The sequence below is a fragment of the Nicotiana attenuata genome, unplaced genomic scaffold (assembly GCF_001879085.1).
Source record: "Nicotiana attenuata strain UT unplaced genomic scaffold, NIATTr2, whole genome shotgun sequence".
NCBI lineage: Eukaryota > Viridiplantae > Streptophyta > Magnoliopsida > Solanales > Solanaceae > Nicotiana > Nicotiana attenuata.
The window spans coordinates 167,696-190,420 of NW_017671521.1; the positions used below are offsets into that span (position 1 = coordinate 167,696).

Sequence of the window (22,725 nt, forward strand, 5' to 3'; positions counted from 1 at the left end):
ATGAAAGATTAGAGAGGGAGGAGGAAGTTTGAAAAATTCTTTCTTAGACAATTGAAAAGCGCAACAATCAAATGAGAGGCTTCTCCCCTACTTATAGGGACATAAATGCCCTGAGCGGGAAAACCAAGAGCCACCAATCAGAAAACGGAAAGGGCATAGGAAACGATACGGTGCCTGGGGAACGTGCGCCATAATGATGCATAATAAGAATTCATGATATCCTGAATTGGTGTGACGATCCAATTCTGAACCGACGTAACGGTCCAATGAAACTCTCGAAGCGTCACGTCGCTACCTCGCCATAAGGACCTTGTTCCTCGCATGACATGTCCAGATTTCTCCTAATTCTTGCAATAGAATCCGCCCATCGAGCTCGCCAAGAGGCGACCCCAACGGGCGGAGGGACTAAATGTATGGGTCAAAATCGGACCACAAATGGGTTATCATTAAAAGGAATGGTAAGGGGTCAACCAAGCCATAGTCGTACCCACGAGGCGTAATGGCGACGAGTATCTCGGCCACTGCTGAGATCGAGCCATCAGAAGGCTTACACGGCAGAACATATGTCGTAATACTTGAGCGAGTAAGGAAGAGTATAGTCAAGAGAGGGTATGCTGGTTAAAGACCGTTGGATAAAGGGGAAGATTGGTAATATATATATGACAGAAGAAGGCAAGAAAAGGGGGTTCCCGAAAAAGAGAAAAAAGGAACAGAAGAACGGGAAGAGACCTCCAACGATAGAGAAAAAGCCTAGATTTTGGTTACAAGTCTTTGAAATCGTCATTGTTGAATCAGAAAAGATAGAGCTCGTAGTTATCAATGAGATTCCTTCCTTTTCTTCTTTGCTCTTACAAGTACATAACACTGTATCAAAGATGTAAGCTTATCATTTACGTTTGATGTCTTTTAATCATCCAAAGAAATGTTATACAAGCTCGGTCTCATTCGATTCTCGTATTCAATATGCTTAGATCTAAAGTTAATTATGTTTGGCTAAGATTTTTCCTCCGTTTTCTTTATTAATTAGTTTAACGAAAAGTTTAGCACTTTTTGATCAAACAGCTAGAACTTGAGCCTTGAGCGAGAATTTTAAAGCACACGGCCAGGCCTTTAAAACAAGCTGCCAAAATTTGATAGAATTTAAAACACTACCAAAATTTTGAAGCAAGATGCTAGAATTTTAAACTGCCAAATTTTTCAGCACTGTGACTGAAAAATATGATAATCGTCAGAATTTTGGTGCTTCAAAATTTTGACGTGGGCCTATTTTTTTTAAAATTTTCTAAGCAAAATCAAAATTTAAATGGTGGTTTTAAAAAGGGAAAATCTCACTTTATACCTATTGAATTCAAACTATTTACCCTTAAATTCTCATACCTAAACTATTTACCTTTCCTACCTATGCAATCAATACTATTTACCCGCCCACATTAGATTCTTTGGAGTGGTTAGCTAATCGTTTTTTTATTTTTCTTCCTTTTTAATACAGATTTTTAGTGTCATCTTTACCTTTTAATATAGAGTGGTGGACATGGAATATTCTTTTGTAATAAGTGCAGTTTTTTTATACTTGCGTGGTGCTTATATTTTGTACTCGTTGAAGGACAAATTAGTGAAATGCAGTTTCATTAGGAGATAATTCCTTCTTGTATTACTTTTGCGTGTTAGCATACATGGAAAAAAATAGTAAGCAGGTGTGTTATTATAAGCAGGTGTGCTGAAGCAAATCGATCCAGCACTGCAAGAATCAAATCGATCCAGCACTACTCCATTGGTCTCCAATTAAATGTAGCTAATATTGTTCTTTGATGTGTAGATTGTACCTTTGATGCTGGTTTTTGGAGATTTATTTTACAAAAATTTAAATCCACCATTGACGGATCTTGAAGCTTGAAACACATAACTTGGTTTGTTTGAGTTTTTAATTGTTTTGATCCGATCCTGTATGGGTTAGTTTGGAAAGTTGATTGGAGGTTGTAGCTAAAGTTTTAGTCAATTTGGTGGAGATTTTGTAGTAAATTTTAGAAATTTGGGTTGAAATATAGTTGAACCAGAGAAGAAGACGAATTTGTATTGTATACGCAAATAGTATACAAATATACCATTTTAGTATACAATTCATTCCAACTATATACCCTATTAGTATAGCTATATACTATATTGGTATCATATGCTAGTTGAATTATTTGTTGGTTGTATTAGCTGCATTTAATTGGTACAATATTTGATTTTCTTTTAATAATAGTAATATAGTACAATATCTTGAAATACCTTATTATATTAATATGTGATACACTATTTTTTTTATTTTTCTCTTTATGCATGTGTGTTATGTAATAGTAGTATAGTCATATAGTTGCCGGAAATTAACTAGTAAAACTGTATACCATGTTGGTATAGTTATATGCCATATTGGTATCATATGGTAGTTTGAACATTGTTTTGGTTGTTTTAGCTGCATTTTAAGTGAATTATATTATGAAATTATTTATATCAACATGAGTTGCAATAATGCTGGAATTTTTGTGTGCCGATGGACATAAAGTATGTGTATTAATAGTTTTTATAGTTATAGGCAATTGTTGGAACGACCCCATACAACTATATACCCTCTTAGTATACGAAATGAACAAGTTGTTTTGCGAATATTTAGCTTGCAATACGAGCATGGAATTTTCTCATACTTTTATTGCGTCCTTTAATATTTTGGTAGAGTAATATAGTCACAGATAGTTGTAGCAATATTCTAGAGAAATCATATGCTCTGTTGGTATACATATATACCATATTGGTATCACATGGTACTAGAAGTCTTTTTCGCTACTTATACTTTTGTTCTACTTTTAAATATTTTATTATCATTTTTATTCTAACTAGTATATATGGAGATTTGGTTGTCGTAGATTATATTTTCTTGCTCTATAACTGGTTGTATTACTGCTAATGGTAGAGTGTGTATTGATATTTATATGGAAGGAGATCAAGGTTTGCATGGCAATCACGTGTTGATTCTTAGAATCTGATTATGTAATTTATGGTGCTCAACAGCTGTCAATGTGATATTCAGTGTATTAGATCAAGTGACAACTGATATTATTTCAGTTTAATAATTGAATTAAAAAATAAGAAAGAAAAATAAAATAAAATGTATATTGTACTAGTTATATTAAAAAAAGGTGAAAAATATTTACTATATCAGTTATTTTTCTTATTGTATAAAAAAAGAATAATAAAAATAGTAAAAAAGGTAAATAAAATTAGATTATGAAGATAAAAGGAATATAAAAAGAAAGAAGTTAAATGAAATTAGAAAAGGTAAAAAGAAAAAAATAAGAAGAAAACTAGAAAAAAGAAAAGCAAAAAAGAAAAGAAAAAGAAAAAGAAGAAGAAAAGAAGCATAGAAATAAAAAAGAATTGGAGAATCAAGAAAAAATTTCCTACAAAAATTACTATGAGTAGGAAATGTAATTAGTTTATGGGTAGAAAAATAAATAGGTAGACAAGGATAAATAATTTTATTTTTGTGGGTAACTGTGTCAAACCTCTTTTAAAAAGTTCCATCCAGCATAATTCTTGTGAACAATAATCTTATTGGGCCATCTTTCTTAATGAATCAATTAGAAAAATTATCTAAATATCGGCTCATTCAATTGCTTAAACTAAAAATAGTCGGAAATATATAATATATAATGTATGAATGATATGTGTATAATTATATATAATTAATATATAATTTATATATACCGACTAAAAAAAGTATATAGTAAATTTGACCGGCTATTTGTATTAAGATTTCAATAAAATTGGGCTTTACAAACTCATGGACTTACCACGCAGCCCAAGACATTGCCGTCCACTCCTTTGTCTTCCTCATTTTCCCAGTCGCTCACAGTCACGGTTTTGTCCGCCATTTTCAAACATCTTTTCAACTCTAAGCAATTTCTAATCCTAAAACCCCATAAACCCTAAACTTAACAAATTTCCATTTTTACTCATGGGGTCCATAAATTTCAACCCGTTCAATAACAACTGGTTCAACAAACCATCAACACCATTTCAACCGATTAATCTTTTAACCCACTTTAATTCCCTTAAAACCCAGCAAAATTCCCCACCTTTTGCAGCCATTTCAAACCCATTTTCAAGAAAACCCAAAAAAACAGCTCCAGAACAACCGGGTCATTACCGGAGAATGCTGGACCAGTTCTACTGGGAATGCGAAACCCGACCCGACTTAAGGCACGCGCCCGAAGTGGAGAAGATCCTGAACGAGGACCCGATTTTCGAGAAGAAGGAGAACCCGACTCAAGAAGAGATTGAGGAGAATGACAAGTGGTGGGCTGAGTTTAAGGAAAGCCCAGTGGTCCAGTTCTTGGCCCAAGCTGAAGAGATTGCGGATAAGCTTAATGAGCTTGAGCTGAAAGAGAATTCTGCTCCTTTTAGAAGTGAAGATAAGAAATTGTGGCAGGTATTAAAAAAAATTCTTTTTTTTTTTGTTTAGTAGCAAAATAGCAAGGTTTTTGATGTATGTTATGAATCTTTTTTAGTCTATTTAGATATTTGTAGAAAATGTCCAGAATTCGTAGTGTTAGAGAATCCAATTATTAAAGTATTGGAATGAAACATGTCCAGAAATAGATATTGAAGATTCATTATTCATATAGTGGACCAGAATTTGCTCAGGATTCAGATGCCAACTAGCCTAGGATTTTTCGTTGCGAAACTTCTCTCTCAGTAGTAAGGAAGATTTTTTTTTTTTTTTTTTTTTTGTTATTTGGTGATTAGGTAGTAAGGAAGAAATCAGTAAAGTAGGACATGAAACTTAATTTGATGGACACAATTTCATTACTAGGAATTTCTTATACCACTTTTATGAATTTCAAAAGTTTAAATTCGTTTAACAGTTCAAATTTGAAGTTTGATGTGATATTTTGTTTATGAAATCAGTTTTTAAGCAGCTAACTTTAATGTTTCTTTCAGCACTACTAATATGATACAAATGCCAAATTAACATCTTGAACCTCGTTCAGATACTGTAACATAAAATGGGACACGGTATAGTTTGTGAGTTGCCTATTTGCAATTTAACTTTACAAGTGACAGTCTTTTCTTGTTTCTAAAGATAACTTATGTAGCATTGAAGTTCCTTTCTATGATAAGTTATAAAAAATGTCTTTCTTAATAAGTCATAAGTGTGTAAAAGTTTAAGTTACCACAGTAGTTTTTGAAGATGATCATGAGTGTGATTGTTGGATAATACCCGGAATTTGTTAACTGTGTATTTTCAGTCTGTTTCAAGAATTCCCCAACTGAGAGAAGTTTTCTTTGATTTATGTGAAGGCAGTGCCAAATGTGATTGGATTGGATGGGAGGCCAATTCCCAGAAAAGCCATAAAGACAAAGAAGGAATCAAATGATAAGTTTTGGGATTTTGCAAAGCAGTTCTATTTTGGGCTTTGGGGATTTCGTCAACGACCATACCCACCTGGGAAGCCCATTGATGCTGCGCAGGCTATTGGGTACAAAAAGCTTGAAAAGCGATATTATGATTGTAAGTTTGCTTATATTCATTATATATAGTTAATATGCTCGAGATTTTATTATTCTTTCAGTTACTAGTAAATATTGTGCTCACTTCTTCCGTACACCTTGAACTGCTTAGGATTTTGGCTCCATAAAATATGAATTATTAGGACAATCAGTAAGAGTCTAGGTTGTTGGAGCCTTATTTTATTTTATTTTAAATTTCAATCTTGAATTAAGCTGCTGGTAACCTGGTACTGCTTTTCTTGTGGATTTATATAGTCATCTTGATGGCCATTCTGCTTCCATTGATGCTTGCAATTTTTGAGTAGTGTATATTGTTGTCTGTTTTTGATTTCTTCGGACAATAGGCATCTGAAGAAAAAATTTGCTTGACTTTCATTTGCAACTGATGACAAAAACAAGGAGTTCACTTGTTAGCTTATCAAGCATTCTTGTTTTTAAAGGGAATTTAATGTGTATCAATGTGGTCAGAGATCCCTCAAATAAGGGGATGGAGCATAAGTGCTAAATCCCCTCTGGAAGAAGATCTTGCAGTGATTAAAAGACACATTCTCACACTTGTTCTGAGTGTAAGAAACTGTTGCAAAGAATTTTTATTCAAATTTGTACCGGTTGGCGATGTGAAACTAAAACCTAAGAGCTGATGACATGTATTTAGTGTATCATCACTATGCTGGCATGATTGGTTTCCTTGTGACACTGACATCATACAAAATATTTACAGCTAGAGTGTTACGTGAATTTGGTGATTAATCAGTATGCTGTCGTCATCATTTTCCTTCCAACACATCATAGTTTACATCCTTGCCTTGGCAATTCTGCCAATTCACTAATGCAGCTGTTAGAGTTGAATGCCACTTTAATTCTAGTTTCTCCACCAATTTTACCAAATTGATGTGTATTTGTTATTCTCTAAACTATATTCTATGATCGTATCATGATTTATGGTAATATTTGATTTGAAGCTAAATAGCTGGCTCTTTAGTGATTCTGATGCTTTGTGGTGTTTTTAAAGTAATCTGGTGTTATTGTGGTGTTTCAACTAGATTCTATGGGATGTTTTATTGGTTTTGTTTCATTCTTATTTTTCAACGGCTGACTGTTGTCATAATGCTTGAACTCAGTTATTATGAGGAGCGGTGGGTGGTTTTACAAGGATCGATTAGGTCGTTCAAGGGGACCAATGGAATTGATACAGCTTAAGACTGCTTGGGGTGCTGGAATCATTGATAAGCATACTTTCATTTGGGGTGAGGATATGGATGAATGGGCTCCCATTGGAATGGTTTATGGTCTGGAAAAAGCAATTGCCACTTGGGAAGGTTTGTCTTTGCCAGCAATGCACAACTTGTCAAGATTAGTCTGCACATTAGTTGGTTTTTCAAACTTAAATTTAATCAGAAAATAGAGGTCTTCTAATATCCCTGGCATTCTGAAGCATATGGTCTTCAGTAAATCATATATTACTCCCAGCAAGCATCGTAAAATTATGAGGTTTTCATCTTCAGTTGTTTATATCACATGCTAGGTTACCTTTGTGCTTGTTCTGTAGTTGTAGAATTTGGTCTGTTTTCTCTCAGTCTGTGGCGGTTGAGGTCCATGTTGCCATATGATAAATCCTGGCATTTATTTGGCTGAAGTGCAGTTAGATTAGGTGCTGCTGCTACTGCTTTCCTTCACAAACTACAGAAAGGTATACCTCCTTGGGTTCCTCTCAAAGGACATGAGCCGAAGACATATAAGCAGATGCAAGAAGAAGCTTATGAGAGTAAAAGGCGTGATTTGGCTGTTTTAGAAGCAAATGATGGTGTATGGCCTGGTGTAAGGACTCCGAGTCATGCCTTGTTTCTTTGGGCTAGTGGCTCAGAGCTGACATCAATTTTGGAGGCTGACCACATGCCAAACAAATACATTCCAAAAGATCTTAGGTATGTAGAGTCATTTCATTTTGCAGCATTTGTGGTCTTATTAGAATTTATAACTAAACAATTTTGAGAACGTTTACTTGTGATGTGCTTGGTCAAAATGTTACTTGTGGTGTAGAGTGGTATGTAATTCTGTAAGTTAACCAAAAATAAAAAAAGAAAGAAACGAGCGATGAACCTCACATGAAATTGTGATTATTTTTTGTGAGGAAGTACATGAAATTTTGAATTTGTTGAAGCAGGGTAGAAGGTGGGATTGTTCGTGATGGTTTTATACCTGTAAAAAGTGTAATTATCAGACCGCCCTTGTAGTTTGGGATGATTTCACTTATTGTAACGCACTGTCAGTTATAATGTAGATTTCAGTTCGTGGTCCATAATGCCATCACGTCTATCATTTCATGGAAAGTGTTGCACTGGGTTGAACCATACTTAGGCATTCACACACAACTTTAGATTCCTTTCGCAGAGTCGTTGCTCTGGGTTGATGCATATGTAATTACTAAGTTGGTCAATAGGTATGTTAGAATTTAGATCATTTGATCTTGCATTCGTTACTTTGTCATTAACATATGCATATCAGAAACATTATGGATTTCTGTTCTATATTTCACTATTATAACTTAATGAGTCTCAGTTGCATCAACTTCTAGAATCTTTTTACGAAAGATTTGGGCGGGGTTGATTCATATATGATAACTTAGCTGGTCATCCACGTGAAACAGGAAAGAATTGGAGAAGGTTATCCCTGGATTGAGGCCATGGGAGGTTCTTAGTGTTGAACAAGCCATGGATCAAATAACATATGGTGGTGAATGGTACCGCGAGCCTCTTGGTACATACACAACGGGCCCTCCATATATTGCTGACTGGAACAAGGATGTCATGGTACGTGCTTGGTACCTATTAAGAACAGTGCTTCTTTCTTCTCACGTTGGTTGCTAAATTTAACTCTGTCTTTTCGTGATTTTGTGGTGTGTATTATTACAAGTTAGTTCCTCTATATTACTAATTTACTACTATTCGGTGCGTTATGTCATACTGGGTTCGTGTGATTGTGATCTCCTAGTTTTAGATTAGAACTAGACATGTTTGATGTACCTTTAGGAAAGCTTTATGTCTATTTCACACAGGTTATTTTATGGTGCAAGCCCCTATATTCAGTTGCTAAATTGATCTTCAAATTGGTTTGCTAAAAAAATTCACATATTGACAGTTTCTGCATTTGACATGCAGAGATTGTTTGAGATATTCCACGACCTCAGTGTCCAAGTGTACAACAAGATGGAGAGGACAGTTCCCGGTTTCCGTAAAGTAATGGAGAACGTCGAAATTGATTCTGCTGCTAGAGAAACCAAAAGGGAGCAGAAGAGGGCTGCTCAGAAGAGAGCTGAGGAGGAAATTGCATTGTTTGGTCGAGTTCGAAGTGATGATGAGTAACATTGCTGGTTCAACTTGACTACACTTTGAACTCAAAAGAACTTTTCTTCTCTTTTCTGTAAATCAAACTACAGATGTCCCTGTACATTGATGGTTAGAATCTGATGCAATTTAGGACATGCAACGTTATGAGAGTGTTTTTTTAGTTTGGCGATGAGTTAGTAACTTTTCCAGTTCGAGCACTTATGCATACAGGTTGCAAATTGCAACAATTAGATTATCGTTCAACTGAGTTCTACTTCTTTTAAATTTTTAATGACTCAAGTCTTAAATGTATCAGAGATCGCTTTTCTAAGAGTAATTCGAAGATGTATTCGACTATCAATATAAGGGAAAAGTATTCTCTAGTTTCATTTTCTACTAGAAATATTGCTTACTCAGGCATGTAAAAGTAAGGAGGGTAATTGGCTTAAAAGTAGGAGTAAAATGTACTGGAAAGATGCAACTTTATTGTATATGAATATCTACGATTGAGATAAGAAAGTACAGAAATTTGGTTCTCAAATTTCTGCCACATGATCGAGTCTTTCTTATGTTGTACTAAATACTGCAGGTCAATTGAAAGTAATATGCGCAAATATTTTGGTGTTAATATAGATAGCTATAGTTGGACAGGAAATTGTCACATATAAGAAGGTAAAGTTCAAAAAATGAAAATTAAACGTTTTTTGGGTTTCCCAACCTGGTGCCTTGTACTTGCATTGTGGTCCATCCAATCACTGATCTAATTAACGGTGAAGGGATTTATTCATCCAATCACTGGTCGTCAAAATTAGAGTTATAAGATAATTTTGTAACAAAAGTATGAAGCCACATTTTTTATTGGCCTTTGCGACATTGCATGGCAGATATCATTTGTTGCTTTTCCCAACAAAATGCTGCACCGTCCCCTCCAATAAGTAATAGATTTAGCTTTGCAGCCACACCAAAGCCAGTCTTTGACCTATAGTAAGCTAGATATTTCCGAAATAGAATTTATTTGAGAATCTAGTAGGTGACTTAATTGAATATTTTCTCTGATAAGTCAAAATATGATACCTACTATTACGTACGTGTTATGAAACAATAAAAGAAGAAGAATAGTATTGTAGAGAAAAATAGAGAGAGGGAATTCTTATTGATATGTGATGAATTACAATGGAATAGAACCCTCTATTTATAGGGAGAGGGTGACTTAGCCACCAAGTAATAAACCCTAGAATCTATCTAAATATAGACATTCACCATAAATAAAATTCTATTTATAACACTCCCCCTTGAATGTCTATTCAACAGATAATATGCCTCGTTAAAACCTTAACTAAAATAAAACCCAGTGGGAAAAAAATTCTAGAAAAGGAAAAAGAGTACACATATCTAAAAATACGCCTTTTGGTTGCCTCGTTAAAAACCTTGCAAGGAAAACCCAGTGGGACAAAACCTTGTAAGGGAAAAAGAGTACAACGCGTATTAACTCCCCCTCATGAGAGCATCACTTCACATCCTTAAGCATTTGCATTCCAATCTTGTGCACCATCTTCAAAAGATCTTTGGTAGATATTTGATAAGCAAATCAGCAATATTAACTTGAATGAATATATTGCACCTTGAAATCATCATTCTTGATAGAGATGGATTGTCTTCATATGATCTTGTTGGAATCGTCAGTTCAATATCTTCACATAGAGGTGAAAACACTTGCTATCATATTATCATGCATATAGTTATAGCAAGATACATTTGTGCACAAATTGTATTGAGGATGTAGTACTTCATGACCATGAATTCTATATGCTTTAAGCAATTCAAATCCTTCAGGGATTGTTAAGTTATATAAGCCATATAATAGACTTTAGATGCATATCAAGTTTTCATGTCATGCTAGACATATAAGATATCGAAAACTGATTGCACATACCATTGACTTATACTTTCAAGTGTTTGAACTACATGTTCAAACTACATGGCTTTCATATGAAACCAATTCTATTTGAATTGTTTCTTCAGACTTAAGATCCTCATATATATATATTTAGCGTTATCATAGATGTTGTCGACAAACATTTTATATCAGTTTCAATATTTTTCATAAAGACATAACATAGAGATCTCTTCATTCATATTTTCAGGTACCTGAATCTCTCTTGAAATTTTATGAAGTGTTATGTCATGTGATTTTCTAGATCACTTGCCTCCTTTATTATGATCATTTAGATCATTTGCTCATCTTCTTTATCAAGAAGTTTATTTGAAACCGATTTGTCTATATGCTTTAAGCGTACTATAGACTTTGTCCTTTTAGGACTTATTCTAATAGGAGCATTTGCAATGAGAATATAGTTACTTTCTTTGGGTCAGCAAATGCGTCTGACATGCTTTGCAATAAATTGCACATGAATTATCCTTTTATGAACTTCAAGTTCATATTATCTTATTCGAGGATCTAAATGTACTAATGATAATTCATTCCATGTAACTTTTTCTCAACTGTTTATCATGTCTCCCCCTCATGTAAGAAAAACTAACTTGTTTCCCCAACTTTGAGAACCCATCTTTGTGCGTTATGGTGTTAATCATAATATACACCGCACATCAATAATAATAAGATGGAATTATTTGGTTCCTGACCCTGAACCACTTGTGAGGGGAGAAAATAATATACTTTGGTATATAATGTATATCAAACTGATATAGATAACTTTGTTCTCATAAGCAATAGTTTAGCTATTAAGTGGAGGCACTCAATAAATCATTTTGCTAAACCAACTGTGATGTAGACCAACTTATCAAGATGAACTTCTTGAATGGAAAATCTGGAAATTATGCTCGAAATTAAATTATTGAGCAAGTTACCTCGCAAAACACCGTGTTGCGGGTTATTAATAATCGCACATGTAACCATCTCATAGATGCATCTTATGTGGTATACATGGCAGGTGAATGGGCCCATATTCACCTTTGATATTTCCAGCATTCATGGGATTCAATCCCAATTTTAATTTGTCTATTAATTAATGAGAACAAGCAATATAAGAGAATTCGTAAAGAACTTTCTAGTTCTTTAATATTTACCCATGTGAATTCTCGTTTATTTTTGCACATCATGCTTAAATTAATATGGCTAAACCAATTATGCCAACTGGATAAATTATCAATATTGATAAACTTCAGGTTTACACCATGATGTGTGAAATTATGAATAAACTCCAAGTTTTTTATGATATGTGTTTTTATATCAATAAATATCCACTTCATTGTGGTATTCTTTTGTTTATGTAGTACAAATTGGAGAATAAAGCGGGTAGCTTTTCACATACATATTACCCTGCTACAAGTTGTAGCAATAGAAGATATTAAATCTTTCCTTTATTTATAGTCTCAATATAATCAACCGCTTTCGCGTACACTTTGGAAACTGAAAAGTTTCTTTGAGACTTACTACAACACAATACCTTATTGGTAATCAATTGTGATTCTCCAAAATAGTAGTAATTGGCTCTTCCAGAACTCTCAATTAACTTGGTACTACCACATATTCATCAACATCAATATGGTGAATATCTCTTTTAAAGAGAAAGTTATACCATTATGGTTATGGTCAAAATTATATGCAAGATCTGTTTCTTGCATTACCGTTAATCACAATGCCAAAATATTTTGGCGTACAATAGGTACATGACCAATGACCATTCATGCCATAATAATGACATTATTTTCTTATATCATCTCAAACCTCCTTTTAGAGGTGAGTGCGGTATATTCACTACCACTAGCACGTTCATATTCTTTGAAGAATGAATATGTATTCATAAATCAGATGTTGTCACATTCACATCATGAATGGACCATAATCGTCTATATGTGCTTTATAAAATCTCATGTCAAATCGATGACAAATATTTTTCACAGAGTGAAAGATTATTTTGAGAATCCTTATTGTTCTCATTACCACAAATGATGACGATTATAATTTTGTCTATTGCCACGTCCATATCCATTGATACATTCATAGTGATAATTTTGTCTTCTTTCAGACTTATCACATACTGCTATCACATTCTCTTAAGGGAATGAGAATGGAGCAAATTCAATGGGACGGGTTTTCAATTCTTTGCCCACAATCATACGTGAATTTGATCATGGCGGGCATAGAAATTTTACCACTTCAGGTGGTTATAATTTCTTACAAATTCCATTAGAGTTATAATCAAACTTTGTTGTCTTTGCTTGTATTTAAAATCAAAGTATAAAAGAAAAGAGGAAAATACGGTAAAATACTTACCTTAAATCCAGAATTTAATCATGAAGGAAGTTCATGGAATAATTGACAATCATTATGCTCAATCCCAAAGCTTCTACTCAATTGGTTAGAGTCTCGTGCTGATAACGTGTTATGAAACAATAAAAGAAGAAGAATAGTATTGTAGAGAAAAGTAGAGAGAGAGAATTCTTATTGATATGGGATGAATTACAATGGAATAGAACCCTCTATTTATAGGGAGAGGGTGACTTAGCCACCAAGTAATAAACCCTAGAATCTATCTAAATATAGACATTCACCATAAATAAAATTCTATTTATAACAGTACGGTTAATTTAAATTCGTGCTAGTAAAGTTATTTAAAAGGAAATACTTTTCATCAGAAATTTTTCAATTCTCAAGACTAGAATACAATACCTCTTGTTAAAGGTAGATGTAAGGTATTGTACTGATTTTCTTACCATAATTGAGTTTTTCTTCTTGTATAAGGAAATTATAATTCTTTTATATTTGGCTAGTCCTTTTTCTTGTAGGAAAAGGTTTGGAGTTCTATAAATTGAAGATCCATCCTTCTCATTCAGCAGCATTCACAATGTAGCCATATGGGGTTTGAGAGTCGTGTTTAGGGGGAGAACTTTACGGGACAAGTGTTAGTTTGTCACTTGTGTTTGACTCTTCGTGAGTTTGTTCTCTCGATATTTTGTACTCTCTTTAATTATAGTGGATTGCTCATCTTCGTCCGTGGACGTATGTTAATCGACCGGACAACGTTATATGCTTTACTAACTTTCGCATGACACCTGATTTTTTCGGTCCTAACACTAGAAGATTCCATCAATCCCACCATATTCCTAGATAATTAGAATGTGAATGATGAAGACTTTTATTGGACGAACAAATGTGTCATATGCTTTAACACTATAACTCTTTTGTACTTTTTAAGGATAAAATCTTACTCTAATGAGCAATATGATTATGTTAAAGGAATTGTTCACAACAAATAAAAGAGAACGAAAACCAATTTTTTAATGAGGCTCGTTGAATTTAAATGGCAGCTCTCTATTTCACATTATCTATCAAAAAATTTAGAACCTAATGAGTAAAGTAATATACGCGTATAATTTTTTATGTATTATTAAGTCATTTGAAGGATATTTAAATTTTCTTAAATATGTGCGACTTATAATCTTTAAAAAATAACAAAGCTATCTCTTATAATGGATAAAGATAACTTAATACTGTAAAAAAAAATATTTAGCCTAATTGTGTAATCACCTTACCTGTTGGCCTTACCAAAACTAAAAATTCAAAATCATTGTAACCATTCGCGTTATAAATTTAACATTACAACCGACTTTGCAGAAATAGCATAGGGGTGAGAGAGAATCCAATGACCTTTCACATGTGTTTCACTCATTGGGTGCTGAAATACAGAGACCAACATCAGACAAAGTCTTTAAAATACGTGGAGCTATTACCATACTGAATAACCTATAATAAGGACATTTGTCCACCTTTATCATCACGATTTCAATCTCACAATTTTTTTTTGAACTTAGCAAAAAGTGGCTAAAATATCCTGAAAGTGTTAGAAATGGAAGATAGTTTGACTGATATTCCAAACTTGAACTTCTCTAGCTTTGGAGATGAAGAAGTGGAAGAACAAATTCAAGAAAATGTTGGAGAAATAAGTGAAGAGAGTAAAGATATCAAAGGAAAGGAAGAAGGTGGGGTTATTCATAATTTCATTTCCAACATAATGAGCCCTAGATCAGGAGATGAAGAAGTGGAAGAACAAATTCAAGAAAATGTTGGAGAAATAAGTGAAGAGAGAAAAGACAGCACAGAAGGTGGGGTTATTAATAATTTCATTTCCAACTTAATGAGCCCTAGAGCAGGGGATGCTAGCAACAATGGAAAAAATAATTTCTTAGATGAGGATAATAACAAGGAAGATATAGCTTCTGAGCAAAGTGGTAATAGTGTCAGTGGAAGTGGAGGGATAATCAACAATTTCATCTCCAATATTTTTCATCCAACTGAAAATATAAATGCTGTTGAGATCAACGAAGAAAACAGCAGTGGAGAAGGACAAAAAGGTGGGGTGGTTCAAGAAAATGAAACTGCAAGTGTTTTAGATAATATTGTTTCCCACTTGCCAACTCCTCTTGCAGGTATGTTCATGTTTTCATCTCATTTTTTGGTCTTGTTTAATTTTAAAGAATTGTCATCTAAAAGATAATTAAGCGTAGTTATGTAAAGAACCGTAGTTATCTTCGAGAATAAGGCAAGCAACCTGCTACAACAAGTTATTTTAGACTGAAATGAGTGTTTATTTTGGTTTGAGAGCAGATGATGCAGTTCCGGCAACAGATGAGGCTTCAATGCTGATTCATTCAATTGTTCATGACTAGGGGAGATATATTCGTATGGAGAAGAATGTGGTGTATATACGTTTTTACTTTTTGTGTAAGTTTTTAATCTGCAATCTCATTGATATTTGTGGTTGTCAGTGCTGAGAATGAGATCAGAAATGAGTCAATGACTGCTCCTTTGTCGTTTTATTTTGTTCTATATAGCTGTAAGGACCGAAAAAATCAGGTGTCATGTGAAAGCTAGCAATGATGATAAATCCAATAACAAAGGAGAAATCTACCAAAAGAGATACAAACATTTAACGTGATTCGGTCAACTGATCTACGTCCACAACGGAGATGAGCAATCCACTATAATAAAAAGAGAGTACAAAATATCGAGAGAACAACCTCACGAAGAGGCAAAAACAAGTGACACTAACACTTGTCCCGTAAAGTTTTCCCCCTAAACATGACTCTCAACCCCATACGGCTACATTGTGGATGCTACTGAATGAGAAGGAAGGATCCTCTATTTATAGAAGTCCAAACCTTTTCCTACAAGAAAAGGACTAGCCAAATATTGGAGATTTATAATTTCCTTTTACAAAAAGAAAAACCCAGTTAAGGTAATTATATTGCCCTTAGAGATAGGAAAACCAAATATGGTAAGAAAATTATGGCAAACACCTAACAATTCTCCCCCTTGGTCTGAATTTTCTAACAAAATAAACTTGATCCACCTTCTTCACATAGCCTTCAATAGGTCGCATCTCCAAATCTCCGCCACAAAGTTTGTCTCAACGTGCGTAGCACTCCGATCAAATTTCTCAAACAAAAATCACGATTATCGTCAAATATGTCGCGGCTAGAACTGCGGAATCTAGCCAAGATGATCCTGTCTTGAACCTCGATCTGATACCAGTTGTTGGGCTAAAACGGCCCAATGACACTCTTAACATGGTGTGATATTGTCCGCTTTGCCCCAAGCCCGCACGATTTTTCCCAAAAGGCCTCACACCATTAAGAGATCCCTACACCTTATATGTAGACTCCCAATCTTTTCAGCTACCAATGTGGGACTTTGTTCGCACACCCAACAATGTTGCAGCTAGAACTGAACACGCCAAGTGCTTGATCTTTAGATTTCAAAGGCTACACTCAGAGCTTACGAGAATGATCATCAATGAAGGTCACAAAGTAAAGTGCATCACCTTTTGACTTTACTTTAAAAGGACCACACAAACCAGAGTGTACTAGCTCTAATAAATCGGGCTTTCTTGAGGGAGGATGACTATGAAAGGAAACCCTTTTCTGTTTGCCAGCTAAACAATGTATGCACCTTTGCAGCTTTGCTTGTTTTACTCCAGAAAGCAAACTTTTCTTAGCCAAACACGTAATCCCTCTCTCACTCATATGACTCAATGTTCGATGCCACAATTCTGACAAACTATCACTTTCCACCAGATTTATTGAGTCATTAAGAATAGAGCCTTGCGTCACATATAATTGACCAGACTTGACTCCTCGAGCCACTACTAACGAGCCCTTGGTGAGCTTCCATTGGCCGTTAAAGAGAGCATTATGGTAACCTTCATCGTCTAATCTTCCTGCGGAGATCAAATTGAAAGGAAAGTCTGGAGCATGCTTCACATCTTGAAGAACTAACGTTGAACCATTATTAGTTTTCAAACAAACTGTGCCAACACCAAACACCTTAACTTCACTGGCATTGCCCATCTTTAACACTCTAGAATCAACATGAGTATAAGATGAAAAAAAACTTTTCTTGGTGTGACATGTGAGGTAGCTCCAGAATCTACTATCCAGCTCGTCTCATGGGATACCAAATTGATGACGTTTTCATCATAAGCAAAAAGAAGGTCATCTTGAACAATAGCAGCAACATTGTTCTCGTTATTTTCAACTTTCTTTCCTTCTCTAGTGTCTTGATTCAACTTGCGGCAAAATCTTTTGATGTGTCCTTTCTTGCCACAGTGGTTGCATGTAACATTATAGTATTTGGACCTTGACTTACTTCTACTTTTACCTCTATTCCTTGAGCCTCTTGTTCTATCTCTCCCCCGGTCTTCTGTAACCAAGATATTTTTGATTATCTTGCATGGCTTCATCATAATTCTCAGGTTCTCCCATGTCAGTCAAAAGTACATACTCATCAGGAGGATAGCGCATGGATTTTTGCTTCTCCCTTGTAGATCTTCTAAGAGATTTAGATGAGGAGATTTATATGGAGCAACCTGAGGGTTTTGTAACTAAGGGAAAAGAAAATTATGTCTGCAAATTGAAAAAGAGCCTATATGGATTGAAACAAGCTCCAAGGCAATGGTATTTGAAGTTTGAATCTGTCATTGAAGAACAAGGGTACAAGAAAACTTCTTCAGACCAGATATTGCACATGCCGTTGGCACTGTTAGCAGATTCATTTCCAATCCTGGAAAAGAACATTGGGATGCAGTAAAATGGATATTAAGGTATTTAAAAGGTACTGCAGATTTGAAGCTGTGCTTTGGCAATGGCAAGCCTGAACTTGTTTGTTACACAGACTCTGATTTAGGAGGCAATCTTGATAATTCAAGATCCACTTCCGGTTATTTGAGCACTTTTGCAGGGGGAGCTGTTTCTTGGCAATCTAGACTACAGAAGTGCATAGCTCTATCCACCACAGAAGCCGAATATATTGCTGTCACAGAAGGTGCCAAAGAACTATTATGGATGAAGGAGTTTATTAATGATCTTGGCTTTGAGCAGCCACGGTACATCTTATTTTGTGATAATCAGAGTGCTATCTGTCTCACCAAGCACTCCACTTTTCATTCTAAGACCAAACATATAAATAGAAAGTATCATTGGATAAGAATGGCCGTGGAAGAGAAATTATTTGAGGTTGAGAAGATACACACTGATGAAAATCCTTCGGATATGCTGACAAAGGCGGTGGTTGCAGATAAACATGAATTTTGCAGAAAATTGGCAGGCATGAAGCCTGTCAATAGTTCCTCTACTTGAAGACACATTTGACCCCTTGGCTGGAGGGGGAGTTTGTTGGGCACATGCCCATGTTGTCCAGCCAAAGGCCTAATGGCCTAATCCTATTCTCTTTTGGTTTCCAATCCTATTTGGAATTGGATTCGGTTTATTCCTATTTTGAGTGGGTTTTGGCTTTAAGAGAAAGCACCACTCATGATCTATAAATAGGACAACCTTGGAGAATTATTCTATGCTCATTGATACAAGTCTTTGAAAGACTTAAGCACATAAGAGTGGGTTTTGAGAGAGCTTTCATCAAGAGAGAAGAGAGAAAAAAAGTATTTGTTTTGCTGCAGATTTTTATTTCGACCAGCCAACTTCAAATCACGTTTTCCGATTCGTTAGCCGTTGGAGCGGGCTGAAATTTTTAGTGAGTGTTCGTAACATCTTGGTCTTGGATTTGAACGGTGGAGATCGGATTTAGAGGCTCGTAGCATCTGATTTCGAGCCTCGAACAGCAGCTTCGTTTTGTGGATTATACTCTTTCTTCAATTGATTAGTTGTTGCTCTTGTTGCTATTGTTGCTCCGTGTTTGGCCCTTGTTGTGTAGCCAATTTGGAGAACTTTTGTAACCCTCTTATTGTTATAGTGGAGCTTTTTGGATCTTTGTGATCCCGTGGTTTTTACCTTCGATTTGAAGGGTTTTCCACGTTAAAATTTGGTGTTTTTTATCTTCTTTATTTTCGGGTTTGCCTCTTCCTCGACATAACAACTGATATCAGAGCCCATGTTCAGCGGAACGAGTATGGAGATGGCGGAGTGATGGTGCAGGGCGGTGCACACACAAGAAGAAGCTAGTTGCGGGCTTCGGTTGCCATAATACTTTAACAATGTGGGTGGCACACAGTGAATCTCGAAAATTGACCCGTGGATCGTGGTAGTGGGCCACGTGGAACTTAGTTCGAGGGGGAGATTGTTGGGTGTGCGAACAAAGTCCCACATTGGTAGCTGAAAAGATTGGGAGTCTACATATAAGGTGTAGGGTCTTAATGGTGTGAGGCCTTTTGGGAAAAACCGTGCGGGCTTAGCCCAAAGCGGACAATATCACACCATGTAAAGAGTGTCATTGGGCCGTTTTAGCCCAACAATAGCGTCAACATTAATTTACCCAGTTACTCTTTTTCCCCCAACAATCTATATAGGTTGCAAGACCCTTTGGTCATTTGGTTACCGAAATTAGAATTCTAATCTCAATATTTCGGATTTAGTTCAGAAGCGAAGGAATTATCAAGTCAGACTACTAGTGACATTTATCCACCCTTCTCGTTACTATTTACTCTATTTTCTATTTAGCTACTCGAAGAAGCAGAAAACATTTTCGATGAGATTAAACAAGTAACTTCAAATAACTACTCAGATTTGTCACACCGCAGCGAAAATAGTAACAACAAATACAATCATTTTCTGTTAGTTTAATATCATTTCGGTTCTTATATGTGTTTTGCTAAATGAAGTAGGTGCAAATAAAAAAAAGGAGTGATGAAACTTAATACTCCATGTGAAGAAAAACATAAACGACTCTTTCAGCTGGATTTCAAATTGACATAAATAGGATCATTTAGTGCCACCATTTAAATCTTAATCCCGGTAAGAAAAGTATTAAAAATTAGTTTTCAATTAGAATTTTGAAACACGCTTGTTGAAAGTCCTGGGCAAATGTTATAGTGATTCGCCAGAAATCTGGCAGATGTCATAATGTTGCAATTTATAACAATCATCACAAAATTTTGACGGTTGCCATAGTTTTGTGCAATTAGCCTTAAAATTCTAACTGATCACTAGAATTTCGACTGTTGCCATAATTTTGTAAGTTATGATGATCACAAATTTTGATGATTGTCTCAAACTTTTTGTGTAATTGGCCACAAAACTCTAAGCTATCGCAAGATTTTTTTCTATTTTGGCTGAAAATTCTGGTGATCATTAGGATTCTTGGTGTTTTAAAATTCTGATAAGCGTACTTTAATTTTGAAGCAAGGTTATTTTCTTAACAGGATCTAAATATGAACAGTAGTTTAAAATGATCCATCCAACGTCATTTCTAGTTTCAAGTTGGCCAGGATTGGGATGTTTTGGGCCTGTATCTCAGCTGGATTCAGCCCATTTAAGTTGGGCACGGAACTTAGGTGCATCTGTTGGCAATGGATCCTTTTTTTTCCCATTTCAAGCTGGAATGTTACTAGGGATTTTGGCATGGTGTGACAACCTACCCACATAATCGGCAGAAAAAAGCCATAATTATAAATATTGGCACCAAGTAGCCAATAAATGTATATCACAACAATAATGTGTATATCATAACTTTTTTTCTTCTTTGCTTATATAAACATGTATATTAAAATTTTATTTTCCTTCTTAGGATATACAAAATATGAAATTATATTATAATTATTTAAAATTTATTGTTGCCTCTATATCAATGTATATCACAATAAAAATAATTTATATTTTTTTTATATCGCACTATATAACACATCGAGTATGTGTATATCAAAATGTATATCCTAAGTTTATTTTTCTTCATTGTGTATATCAAAATGTATAACAAATATTTTTTCTCTGTATATCAAAATTTTATTTACTCTTATAATTATATTTATTGATTTTATTTTAGAACTTGCTCTACACCAATTATATCAATAATTTATTTTTCTTCATTGATCAATAACAAAATTGAAGTAAGTTTATTCAGAATGAATTTTGCCCTCCTAAAATCAATTGGACGATTTGATTCCAATCTAAACTTGTGTTGCCAAACCTAATAATGTATATCACGATATTCAATATGGTATACACATGGGTATACATAATGATATACACAGATATACACCACTTCAAATACATATATTATCTTTTTTACTATAGAAAAAAATAATAGAGAAGAAGAAGGAAATCTTCAATCACTTTAACACACTTTGCAATCAGACCAAGGAGATCGAAGGGCAACTCCGCCCAGTTTGCCAAAACTTTGAAAGAAGAGGATGTAAGGCTTGTCTGTTTCTATTTCTGGGGTAGGGAAAAAGGAACCGCTTCTCTATTTCTATATAGAGCAAAGCGAAATAATCTGACATTTATATAGGCGTGCAAGTATAAGAGGAGAAGAAGAAGAAGAAGAAGAAGAAGAAGAAGAAGAAATACGGGGAGAGAGAAGACAAAAATGAGAAGAGAGAACAAATAAGAAATTAGGGTTGAAGAAGAAGAAGAAGATTGGAGAAGAAATACGGGGAGAGAGAATGAGAAAAATGGGAAGAGAGAATAAATAAGAAATTAGGGTTATTTAGTATTTGGCTATATAATGCCAATTTTTTTGGGTTACCTTTGCCAAACCTAATTATAAGGCTAAAATATTGCCAATTCTCTTTATATGTTGTTGTACCATGCCAATTTTTCATGTTACTAGTAGGGGTGACAAACGGGCGGGTCGGGTCGGAGATGGTTCGGGTTGAAAACGGGTAATGAAAAAACGGATCAATTATCCTACCCGACCCATATTTAATACAAATAAAAAACGGGTTAACCGGCGGATAATATGGGTTTCCCATATTATCCATGACTTATTGTATATGATCACTTTTGGGAGATTCTTAGTCTCTCTAACTTGAGAAACCCCCAATTTGAGGCTTTACAAATGTAAAAGTTAGACCCATTGGTTATCCATTGTTACTCATTGTTATCCATTTTCTAAATGGATAATATGGTTTTTATCCATATTTGACCCGTTTTTATACAGTTCATTATCCAACCCATTTTTTAGTGGATAATATGGGTGGTTAACTGTTTTCTTTGAACCATTTTGCCACCCTAGTTACTAGGATAAAATTAAATGTTACTCTCACCGTCCCAATTTATCTATGATTCAAGAAAGAAATGAAGAGTTTTGAAATTTATGATCTAGAATAAGATATAGATATTTTTGTAGGTTTAGATCATCTTAGCAAGGATAATACAAGCATTTTAAAGTTAATTGTTACTAAGTAAAAAAATATATGATTCGTTTTGTAACGGACTAAGAAAAAGAATATCACATAAGCTGGGATCAATGAAGTATTATAAGAAGCAGTAATTCCACTTTTCAGTATACCAAACCGAATAAGAACATAATTTTGGGTTAAAGGTAAGTAAACGAGTTGGTGAAATGTCAATCCAAGCACTTGCCGCTCAGTACATTACA

At 34.7% G+C, this 22,725-nt stretch overlaps 2 protein-coding genes across 3 annotated transcripts; both read left to right on the forward strand.

The window, feature by feature from the left end:
- The first annotated feature begins 3,823 nt into the window (after window positions 1–3,823).
- LOC109208767 (protein TIC 56, chloroplastic) lies at window positions 3,824–9,171 on the forward strand. Its single transcript, XM_019371922.1, has 6 exons — window positions 3,824–4,468; window positions 5,341–5,551; window positions 6,672–6,869; window positions 7,193–7,475; window positions 8,198–8,360; window positions 8,709–9,171. The coding sequence occupies exons 1-6, from the start codon at window positions 3,995–3,997 to the stop codon at window positions 8,910–8,912; spliced, it is 1,533 nt and encodes a 510-aa protein (XP_019227467.1). The 5' UTR covers window positions 3,824–3,994; the 3' UTR covers window positions 8,913–9,171.
- A 5,445-nt stretch (window positions 9,172–14,616) lies between these two features.
- LOC109208771 lies at window positions 14,617–15,716 on the forward strand. 2 transcript variants are annotated; one of them, XM_019371926.1, is made up of 3 exons: window positions 14,617–14,798; window positions 14,931–15,326; window positions 15,505–15,716. In XM_019371926.1, exons 1-3 carry the CDS (start codon window positions 14,747–14,749, stop codon window positions 15,564–15,566), a joined length of 510 nt encoding a protein of 169 aa, XP_019227471.1. In that variant the 5' UTR covers window positions 14,617–14,746; the 3' UTR covers window positions 15,567–15,716. The 2 variants fall into 2 exon arrangements, with proteins under 2 accessions (XP_019227471.1, XP_019227470.1); XM_019371925.1 differs by having other exon boundaries at window positions 14,623–15,326.
- The last annotated feature ends 7,009 nt before the right edge of the window (window positions 15,717–22,725 follow it).

Bases quoted from the DNA above. Each gene is read 5' to 3' on its own strand.
- LOC109208771 (XM_019371925.1), top strand. From the start codon at position 14,747: ATGGAAGATAGTTTGACTGATATTCCAAACTTGAACTTCTCTAGCTTT. The intron at 15,327-15,504 runs GTATGTTCATGT...GTTTGAGAGCAG, and splicing joins CTTGCCAACTCCTCTTGCAG to ATGATGCAGTTCCGGCAACA.
- LOC109208767 (XM_019371922.1), top strand. From the start codon at position 3,995: ATGGGGTCCATAAATTTCAACCCGTTCAATAACAACTGGTTCAACAAA. The intron at 4,469-5,340 runs GTATTAAAAAAA...ATTTATGTGAAG, and splicing joins AAGATAAGAAATTGTGGCAG to GCAGTGCCAAATGTGATTGG. The intron at 5,552-6,671 runs GTAAGTTTGCTT...GCTTGAACTCAG, and splicing joins TGAAAAGCGATATTATGATT to TTATTATGAGGAGCGGTGGG.